The following is an 11,568-nucleotide window of genomic DNA, read 5'->3' as shown; positions in this document are numbered from 1 at the left end:
AGTAAGATGGGTGTGTTCTCTACACTCCACAAGCCGGGCTGCATTTATTTATTTTATCCAGTAGGTTTTTCTCCAGGCATGATCCATTTCTTAAGTGCACTTGTCTCTCCTGATACATAAAAGCCTCAGAGGTCTCCCTTTGAGAGAAGACACTGCAAGCGGTGAAAAAGGAGGAAATTACAAAAATCAAAGATGAAATAGAGATAAGACAGTAAATGACTGCACAATAGATCAAAACCTCGAAAACTGAGAACATGACAAAGTGTGGTGTGGAAACCAGAAAGATCCTTTTCTCAGTTAGATGTTTAATAGTTTCTCCGTAGAAAGTAGCTTTACCTTGATGACAGGTAGCTCTGAAGTCCAGTTACAATGAGGTGACCGTGAGACTATTGCTGACCTTACGAGTGAGCTCACCTGACAAACTAAAACTCCCGTCACCCATTACGTAAGTTCGGGGTCTATATGTAACCACATAGGTAAGGAAGTTTTCATACAGCTGCCAGAGAACTAGTACGTGTCCTCATTCCTGACGAATGCTACCCTTGGGAGCACATACTGCCAGCTCCGGGTAGGAACTGCTGAACTGCTAATAACACAACTCTAACAATAACAGTAAGACCTGTAATAGTAGCAGCCACCCACTTCCTGAGAGCTTGTTTTATGTATCCCATTTAACCCTCACTCACACCTGGAAGAGGTATGATTGCTCCGTTTTAGAGACTGAGGACCTGAGGTTAAGTGGCTTATCATCCAAAGCCACGTGGTAGGGTTGGGATTCAAATCTATAGCCATATGATTCCAATGGTTGTGCTGCGCTGACTCAAACATTTTAACACCAAAGTGCGGCTTTACAGGGCATACTTGCTCTCTGCTTTTCCTGAGTTTTTCAATTATTTATTTCATTGTGCGGTCTTCTTCTTATGAATGTATGTGAAAACTTCATCTGGTTCCTTTAAAATGGCTTAGTATTGGTCTTGTGTAGGTCATTGTTGAAGCTGGGTCATAGGTGTATGGGGTCCATTATATCATTCTACTTTCGTATGTCATTGATTATCCATAATACAAGTTTGGGTTTTTACTTTTTTAATTGGCTCTTTGGAAAGTTGGGTAAGTCAACACTAATTGCTGAAGTGAGATTTCAGTTCTCCACGGATGTCACTGAGCTGCAATATCCCTCATCACCTCCCATTACTAAGCAGCCCCAGTGCTTGTCAGTGTTTGTGCGGTCTTACCACTCACCAGCCAGCGTGCCCCCAGCAGAGGTATCGGTCATTTTTACAAAGTTAGAACTGGCTGTTCACAGCGACTTTCTGACAAAGGAAATCTTTCCCAGCCAACACCCCATCCATTAAGTGTGTCTTCTTGGGTGTGACCGATTTCCCAAGAGATGGCAGAAGGACAGCTGTGAAAGGCTGGCACGAGCGACCCCATCTGCACTTCCTTACCTGTGATATCGAACAAAGGAAGCTTTTGGATAGACTGGGTAGGCCAGGACCATTCCTCCAAACTTTCCAGAAAAAAACAGAACATCCAGGCAAATATTCTAGTTTTCTTACCTGTCCCTCTTTTCATCATCAATGACTTTCATTATTTTACCCCCTCTAAATTTTTTTGACCACTTTATCCACTGAGGTGTGATAAAGAGGAAATTAGGGGCCACAGAAAATGTGGGTGAACAGGTCATACTCTTTTCTGCTTTACCTGTCACTCCCACCAGAGTACCAGGCAGCACATCACACCCCTCCTTTCCTAAAGGGAGGGCCAGACTGGGAAATGGGGGGCCTGGGCGCTAACAGTGCTGTATAACCTGCTCCCCTCGGAAAAGGTCAGGAACTTCTGGCACTAGCTTCACAAGGGGAAGATGTCCTTTCACATAATATAAGTTTTCTCTAAAATGAAATGGCTGGCATGTGCTCAAGTTGGGTCTGATAGGTGGGTGCTGTTTCCATGGTGAAGCTGGAAGTCTGGTCCCAGCATACTGATGGTAAAGGGCACTGCAATGTCACCCGGAATAAACGATTAAGATAAAAGTAACTTTTCCCTCTCAAGGGAGGGAGAGAAAACGAAATCCCAAAAACTGAAAACAAAAAGCAAAACAAACAAAAAACCCAGGTGAATGTGATGTACAGGAGATAGGTGAAAGGAAACGATAATTAGGTACACACAATTTCCTAGAAAAATTAAAACACACTCTCTATTCTGTCTACCTCTATTCCACTAAAGCCATGATAAACTGAGTAGTAAAGTATGGGCTTTATATGAAAACAAACAAACAAACAAAAACTATGCAAGTTCTATTTGTTCTTCAGGGTCAAGATAACTCTCCTTAAATAAAACCAATTTGCTTATCCATCAGCCCATGAGTTAGCGCCATCATTTTTATAAAACAAAACAGCATATGCCAAAATCTTAAACTGGAGAAAAGAAAATGGGAACTTCGGGAGCAAGATATAAAACCGACTACCCCCAAACCACTTATGTGCCATATACTTTCAATTCAATAAAGTTTTAAAATATATACATAGATACGAACAACTTAAAAACAGAGTCAACTCAAGAAGTAAATGCATAGTAGTAAAAGAAGGTATCGTATTTAGTTGATTGAAAGAAGGTTTCTAAGGAGTCCAATTGGCCAGATGCCACAACCTGAAGTTACACGAGCTGAAGGCAATTTGGGGTTCTGTTCTGTGTAGAAGGACCAGTGAATGAGGGTCCCTCAGGCAGTTAACTCAACACTGAGGAGTAGTTTTGATATTTAATGGAAGGGAGAGAGCATGTTGTCAAAGCACTTGGCTACCTGCTATCGTTTGAATACGCAAAGTGATAATCAATTTTTAAAAGCTGTCGGGTTAATGTCCAGGGTGACTTTATTTCATGGAGAGGAAACAAAAAACCAACAACGTGATTTTCCTAGACACCACAGAGTGACTGGCACTTCTCATTTCTCTTTTATCACATAATACAAAAAAAAAAAAAAAAATCAATGGACACACACACCAAAACATACCCCATGCCCCTTAAATTAGAATTAAAAATTGAAGCAATATGTTGTTACACTTTGATTCACTCTATTTACAAATTCAATTGCACTTATAAAGATAGCGACATTTCTAATATGGTTGTAGGTTATTTTGCTTTATTGTGGTTTTATATTTCAATATAAAACTTTTAAAGCTTTCTTCAGTAAAAACCATACTTTCTTCTGCAGTACATAATTTATTTACCCACTGAATTTCTGAACCAGTTTTCTCTTTCTGTGCTTTTCTGCTCTATTTTATTTTACAAACGGCACGCACGTTCCAAGTAGGTACAATCAGACACTGCACTCACTTAAGAGATTCATTTATGAAAGTTAAAGTGTAAGAAATGAAATATTAGCAGCCTAATCCTTTGGTTCATCTTTTAAAAAAAATCATCCGATATAATTTACAAATCAGTGGTAACTCTTCTTTTTGGTTAAAAACAAATTCACCAGGTAGATCGCTGATTAAAATCCAACACTGCTGTAACAAGTACTACATTCCTGTCTCATCTCACTGCTCAAGGATGCCACTGCTTACAACTGTTTGGACAGGACACAGGATACAGTAAGGCACAGTGGATGGTACAAATGAAAGCAAATACTTTAGGAGTGTGTTTATTTTTTTCTGCACAAATACTAAAATATGTACCGTTCTCAAGATAAAATACCGAAAAAGAAATACGTATTTTTTTGTTACGAAATAACCTATACAAATTTTTAAATGTACACCATCTGAGCTGCCAAAAAGGTTTAAAAAAGTATCAATTTTTTTCCCCATACATAAAACTATCTCTCATCAGTAGGTCTAAGAAAACGTGTCCCAGCAATGTCCCAGCAATTCAGGGGAGGGAGGAGGATACAAATTCTCCTTCCTGCTCTCCCTGACTCCAACATAAGACAAAAACGAAGGTCAAGTGTTTACAGTAGTGTATTCCACTTAGTACAAACAACTGAAATTTAGGAAAAGAAGAAAAACTCATGCCGGGAGACCACTGGTTGACTGGTTAGAGTAAGGCACTTCCCTGGAGACAGCAGCGTCCCAACAGGTGACGTGGGAGGCGACGTGCGGGTTCCGGTGAAGATGAAGACTGCATGAGGCTCCTCAGAAGACAGGAACAGCTCAACAGCAGGGGAAGACTCAGGAGGTAAAACGTGGAGGTGAAAGTCTACACGGAAGTGGTCACTCGGTCAATAGCATGATTGACCTCGTTTTTATTTGAATCCAGTCCTTTAGCAGCATTCATGTCGTTCCGTAAATTCTCCACTGTCTTTTTCATATTCTTTAACTCCCCTGGGTGTGGAGTGGCTCGCCTCTGAAGTGTTCTCTGAAAACAAACGGTGTGGAGTGAGTGTTTCGGTTTTAGTCCATTACTTTTTCCAACACGTCGCATTCTAATACAAACCTTCGTTTCTCATAGAGGATGAGTTAGAGCAGATGGAAAAGCTCTCCTTGAACAGATGAGCGTTTACCCACTGCTTACTAGTAGTTAATGGACGACGAAAGTGTTGTACATAAGTCACCTCGTCAAGATAGAGGATAACTTCCAGTATAAAAGAATACGTTTTAAAATCTGAGATGCGTGTGTGATAAAAATAAAGTTCCACGAACCGTGAGAAGAAAAATGACAGATTTACAAGATATAATTGTGGGGTACGGAGGAAGAAAAAAGCGAAGGGGTAAAAAAATTATAAATTAAAATCACTATAATATTCTACTATTACCCAAAGTGGTGCTGGCCTCTTCCAAGCCTGGAGGCACGGGAGCGGAAGAAAACGTGAAGCAAGGGAGAGGGACTTCTTGTTTTGCTGCTGTGTGTGCTATTTATTTACATGACCTACTGGAGAAAGTTCACATTCTTTTAATAAAGACTACAGTGCTGAAAGGGAAGTAATAGGCTAGGGGCAGTATTTTAAAAATTATATCATTTCACATGTTACATGCTCTTCAGCTCATAAAACAGCATTTACATCTTTTAAATGGTCTGTCCAGGAGTTTCAGGAGGAACTAAAATAGGCTAATAAGAGCACGACAGAGGCAAGGAAGCAACTGGTGAAATGGTCACACTCGAAGACGCCATGAGGTGAGCATTCAAGAGTCATTTATATTGAAGTGATTTTTGTCATGGCTAATTCCTATTTTGCACTCTACTACTTTTAAGTGGATAAAATCCCATTCCGTGACAGCTGGAATAACAAAGACTACATATGATATTTAATTTACAATCCATCCTTTGTTTTGAGGACTGCAAATACTCCCCCTCAGCTCTGCTTATGAAAATCTCAATTGGCAAGGAGTTTACGAGGCCAAAGTCAACTTGGAGGAAGATTCCAAGAGTTGCCACTGGCTCCTGGAGATTTGGGGTGGCTGAGAGATACTTTCCAGTGTGGGTGAAAAGAAGGCCAAGAGGTACTTTCACATCTATTCCTGATTTCTGAATGATAATTCCTTCAGTAATCCAACTAAGATGACAGGGGCTCTGCACAAAGGCGAAGAGAAGAATGGTTACGTGAAGAAGAGAGCAGTCCAGCACAAGGGAAGGCAGGCTAAGCCCTGCCATGAAATGTGAACGGAGTCACCATGAGTCATAAATAGGGATGGAGGGTGGGAAGAGGCGGAATTCACTGGGAACACCAAAAAATAAAAAATTCCCAATCAATTTTAAGAAAACAGTGGGGATGGGATGGGAATTATCACAAATGAAGGGAAAGAAGCACCAGGAACGATTCAAACAAAAAGACCACAAAAGTTCCATTTGCCTTATGTACCTTTGGTGAATCAGTACCTACCGTAGAAGTACCTAGTTTTGGCTCCTAGGAAAAAAATTCTTAAATGCGGGAAGCAAAACAGAGAACAGACTATTTGAAAAGACAAGAAATCCTTATGAGCGGCCATTCTCAACCTTAGAAGGCTTTACAATTTTGAACTTCCGTGGGGGCCAAGTGTCCCATTTCCATACCGTTTCATTATCTTCTTCATCTTTTTCGTCTTCCAAAAACCGGATGGCACTGATTCTGTTTACGGCGCGCTCATTCCAGGCCTCATCGGAGACGTCGTTCACCAGGCTCTCCAGCGCGCCACAGCGGGGCAGGTTCTCTGTCACGACAAAGACATGTGAGCAGGGAACTCGGGTTTCCAGGGCTGGCGAATGCCCTCTAGTCATTTTAAAAATTAAACACAAAAAGAAAAAGGTCTGGGGCACAGCTGCCCTTCCTGTCCATGATGCGTAATTATATGTGAGATCACAGAAAGTATCTGCTCAATTAATGTGTTTACTCTTCCTTACGGAATTAAATAATTGATGGAGTCCTTTCCCAGGATTCTTTTCTATACATTAACGTCAAAACCTTGCTTATGACAGTGATGTGGCTGCACACATTTCCGTGGTGATACATTCTGCCACATTTTCCTCTTTGGGTCGTAAACGTTCATCTGACAAGGCTGGGATTGGCAACGTGGCTTTGGGGCCCTTCCACTTAGGGGCTCCCATTCTCCCCGAGCACTCTCTAGTTCTCTTCTATCAAAACAGCTCTCAGCAAAGGATTTATAATAGAAATTTGGTGTTAGTTTGAATTTTTTTTTTTTTTAAAAAGCACACACATAATTTACAAAGCAAAGGTACAATGACTCAAAACAACTCAATGGCTTAAAAAGCAAAGTTTGCCAGTGGTGCTCCATACGGATCCTCCAAACCATCACTTTGGAATTTCAGGGACCCCATTACCTTTTCTAGGAGTACTTGTACTTGCATCCCTAGCTATCATTCAAAACCAAAAGTCTGTTGAAGTTCAGCCACGATAAACAGGTATAAGTGGCACTTTCCTGCAAAGATGCAGGGGAGCCTTCCCAGAGGTGACCCCGATGACTTCACCCGCACTGCTCTAGGGGCGGACTGGACAAAATACAGACCCACGTGAGAGTAAGAGGTCTATGGATAGATATTAGCTCCTACTAATGTTCAGGGCAAAGTGACTAAGGTCCTTAAACTCACCTTGGCAAGTGGGTTCAGAAGGCAGCTGAGGAAGTAAGACACAGGTTAGAATCTTCTCTCCTGTGGTGGGGTCCATGTCCGTCTGGAACGTGAGCAGGGGCTGGGACTGGTTGTCAGATAACCACAAAGCCTTCAGCTTCAAGGCCGTCAGAGATAAGGGCAGATGCAACAACCTAATTTAAAACAGAAGGAGGTATAGGGGTCTCAAATTTTGTAATTCATCAATTTCTAGCAACCAAAAGAGGAAAAACAAACAAACAATTTCCTGGGACTGGGTTCAATATTTTAAAAGATGTTATGTTTACAATAAGACACTTGATTTACTCCCTGCAAGCCGACTCTTCACTAGGTTACTGGGCTTCCCCTTTCTGCTGTCACCTAGATGACCAGCACCACCAGACCATGGGGCAAAAAAATGAGGAAATTATGGAATATGTGATTCGGTTTTGTACTAGGAGGTTTCCATTGAATGAGAAAAATAAAGCCAGTGTGCCTGTGGAAGGACCCGGAAGCCAAAGTTCTCAGTCAACAGCGACAGCTTTCCCAACACGGCTGGTACGAGCCTGTGGGCATTACCTGTGCCCAGTCACACCCGGCAAATGCGGACCAGAGGAAAGAGATGTGTGGGGCGCTGAAGAATTTCAGTGGCAGTTAACGACTAAAGAACGTTGTTTTCATGGATGGACTCCATTTGCTATCTCTCGCGAGATTATTTTAGGTATTCTATCTTAAACTTTTATCTTTCAATTTCTAGGAGCTCCCACTTCTCAGACGCCTACGTGATAATTAATACCCACATCAGATTGTTTCAGTTTCAGATGAGATAGCATCTATTAAAGCACTTTGAAACTGTAACGTGACACCTAAAGATTAGTTTTGTATGTATGTTTGCACCAATATTTCACAGCGTGGCTGCAGCCAGTTAGGTCTATCCAGTGGAGACCAGCGCCAGAAGCTACACGCACATGGCACTTGGCAAAGATGACTTCAGTGCAGGGGTTCTCCACCAGGGGGGATTTGGCCCCGGGGCACATCCGGCAATGTCTGTGGACATTTTAGGGGGTGCTCCTGGCATCCAGTGGGTAGAGGCCAGGGATGCTGCTAAACATCCTACACTGCATGGCACGGCCCGCACGACAAAGCATTATCCGGCCCCAAACGCACTAATAGTGCCTTGGGTGAAAACGCTGCTTTAGTAAAAACCAGTGCTTTACCCAAGTCTACTGAGTCATTTTGAAAACAACCAAACCTCTGTTGATACCAGAAATTTAAGGTTTAAAGCACCTAAGGTCATAGATGACCAAGTATTTTCACTCTCATCTCACTCTAATGTGTATTAAATTATGGATCAATCATAAAACTGACTTCATAAGCTAGATAATACTAAGCTAACCACATTCTGTTAACTGCTACATAAGGCACACTTTCTTAAAAGAAATCTCTGGCGCATTAATCCTATAAGCAATGATATGACAGCATGTATTCCTGGGGTTCTTTATTTTATGAAATAGTACCCCTATCTCCAGTTACCATGAGTGGGATATCGACCTACATTTGACCAACGGATCAATATTGCATTATTAGACATACACAAGCACACCTTGTTTCACTGTGCTCTGCTTTGTCGCACTCCACAGATGCTGCGTTTTTTACAGATTGAAGGCAAAACCCTCCACCAGCAAAAAAAATGACAACTTTCTTTATTGTGATACTCGTTTCATTGTAGTGGTTTGGAACCAAACCTGCAATATCTCCAAGGTATGCGTGTATACCAGTTTGAATTGCCAGACTTATGGGAAATACACTAGAACTCTATGTAGAGATATGAAGAGAAGTTGTACTCTGACATTATAAAACTAATCTAAGTAAAATGTAAGCACAAATTGGTTAAGCTACTTTAACAAATGAAATGAAAAATTATCAGCGTGTATAGAGAGTATTAACAAATGCATTGTTGACAAACTTTTCATAAGAATAACGTGTTTTGCAAAAGATTTCCACTGTGAGATTTGTGAAGATGAGAAAATATTTTCTTCTCGTAACAATGAGTCCAGTAAACACTGATGCATCCTGCACATACGTAAGGGGTGCAGTATGAAGTACAGTGGAATTGTACCTTATGTGGGAGCTAGATTCTAAAGTCAATGCAGCCAAGAGAACTGCATATGTTCAAGTACCCTTGAAAAGACTATGTATTGTACACGATAGTATTTCACTAATGAAGGCCAAACTGGGTAACAAATATGTATTTTTGTATCCCAGAATCCACCCAGTACAGTGATATATATGCTCGTACCATGAGAAGAATGCCCCAGGGGATCTGAGGGAATAGCAGATCCACAACTCCACTTCTCCTGACTCTGAGGTATTGGTTCCTCAAGTGGGACAGACAGTGAAATCTCTTATGCTTATGCAACAAATGACTTCTCCCTCTGCCTGTAGGTTGTCACACATGTTCAAAGGCAAGGAAGTTAAAAGATCTAAGATGTGTATTTGCCAGGCACTGTGACAGGGATTTTTAAAAAAGAATATCCTAACATACTGTGAAAGCTTAAAGTACATCACACTCTTTTCATTTTATTGAAGAAAAGGATCATTTCTTTTGAAAGTTTGTTCCTATTTCTTTTTAAAAAGGGGTTAAGCTAACATCCTCCAGAACGTATAAAGTTTCAAGGCCTTGGGCAAGAAATCTATAGTCAGCATCTCTACTTCATGAGCATAAAAAAAAAAGAAAATCAAGATTCAAAAGCCAGCACAAAACACAGATACTCAAACCCCATCATGTACCTTCTCAGACTCACAACTGGCTTCCTAGCTCAATGTTAAAGCAAAGATATAAATAAAAGGCTAAACAAAGCATCAATAATAAATAACAGCTTCTAAGGTTGACAAATCATATGGTAAAAGCGGAAATAAGTTACTAGATTCTGTAACAATCGATCTTATAATCACATTCAACCAAGCCATGTAAGATGAATTTGTTGTCTAAAACACCCATTTTCCTGCAAAGGATCAAAGTGTCAGCTTGAATACAGTGTTGCTGACAGAGTACACACCACACACAAGCTTGTTCACCAGTGTCTTGTGGACAGAGGGACTCCTATGGTGTCAGAGAGAAAAACAGACCCAGTCTGCACACGTATGCTGCAGGCTGGGTGGGCCAGCCCTCACTGACTCGCTTCAGCCTGGAGGGAAAAAAGACACACACACTCCTCTGTTTCTCTTGGGTGACCCATCCCAGATACAAATGGAGAATCCCTGCTTTCCAGAGGAGTAAATAATACATTTTTGGTTTATTCTGATACCTTCTGTACACTACAAAATTGACATAAGAAAAAACCTCCCCATTTGTACACATCTCCATGTGCTACTTAGGACCACATCCCCCTGGAAATAAAAGGCCCGCACTCACTACTTACATCAACGGTGCAAGGATAAAGCAAATGAATAAGCAAAATGTGAGGCTCTCATTTCCAGTTATGTCCATGACCAACCCCACCTAAAATGACCTTGCCTGTCTCTGAGCTACTATAGTAACTGCATTGTCAAATTTATTCAACAACTAAAGGTGGCCTACTGATTAATGCAATACTAAGTTCACCTATGCTCGCATACTTCTTACAATTAAGTGTTTCATCTGGGGGCGGCTGGTTAGCTCAGTTGGTTAGAGCACGGTGCTCTTAACAACAGGGCTGCCAGTTCGATCCCCGCATGGGCCAGTGTGAGCTGCACCCTCCACAACTAGAGTGAAACAACTACTTGACTTGGAGCTGATGGGTCCTGGAAAAACACACTTAAAATAAATAAAAGTTAAAAAAAATAAAAATCTAAAAATAAATAAATAAATGTTTTATCTGTTTGTTACCTCCTACTAGAATTTTTAGTTTTAAGCGAAGTTTTCAAAAATGTTTAAAGATATATATATATATATATATATATAGTTACATATATATGTACATATATATATATGTAACTAGAGAACATAATCAGTGAAAAGATTGAAATAATACCAAATATCTAAAATGAAAGCCCCCTGTAACCTCAAGTCTCCACCCCTCCTCTAGGGGGAGAACTACTATTAATATTTTGGTGTACTGCACAGGGAAGGTTTTTTTAAGCATAAAACTAAAGATGAGAGTACCATGTACACTTGCTCTTTTACTCGGTATCATGGGCCTCCTCCTGTGTCACTACACAGAGAAATACCTCATTCTTACCCGCTTTGTATTCCACAGTATAGCTATACTGTTATGTTGTGTTTTGCCTTTTATTTTATTTCTCCCAGCTTTATTGAGATATAATTGACACATAACATTGTGTAAGTTTAAGATGTACAATGTGATGATTTGATACATTTATGTATTGTGAAATGATTATGACAGTATGTTTAATTAACATTTCCACTGCCTTACATAATCACTTTTTTTTTTTTGGTGTATGGTGAGAACATTTAAAATCTACTCTCTTAGCAACTTTCAAGTATATAATACAGTACTATTAACTATAGTCACCAGGTTGTACATTGGGTCCCCAGAACTTATTCATCTTTTAACACGA

General features: G+C 40.5%; 1 protein-coding gene across 1 annotated transcript in view; it reads right to left on the bottom strand.

Annotated features, from left to right (window-relative positions):
- Positions 1 to 2,844: 2,844 nt before the first annotated feature.
- LRRC1 (leucine rich repeat containing 1) overlaps positions 2,845 to 11,568 on the bottom strand; it is a 113,995-nt gene continuing 105,271 nt past the window's right edge. The window contains exons 12-14 of the mRNA XM_019734770.2: positions 7,012 to 7,184; positions 5,980 to 6,116; positions 2,845 to 4,347 (exon numbers count right to left, since the gene is read on the bottom strand). Coding sequence (XP_019590329.1) covers positions 4,189 to 4,347; positions 5,980 to 6,116; positions 7,012 to 7,184 — 469 coding nt within the window. The 3' untranslated portion in view covers positions 2,845 to 4,188. The remainder of the gene's footprint in view (positions 4,348 to 5,979; positions 6,117 to 7,011; positions 7,185 to 11,568) is intronic.

Source organism: Rhinolophus sinicus, linkage group LG05, assembly GCF_036562045.2.
Source record: "Rhinolophus sinicus isolate RSC01 linkage group LG05, ASM3656204v1, whole genome shotgun sequence".
Classification (NCBI taxonomy): Eukaryota; Metazoa; Chordata; class Mammalia; order Chiroptera; family Rhinolophidae; genus Rhinolophus; species Rhinolophus sinicus.
This window is presented reverse-complemented; position numbering and strand designations above follow the sequence as displayed.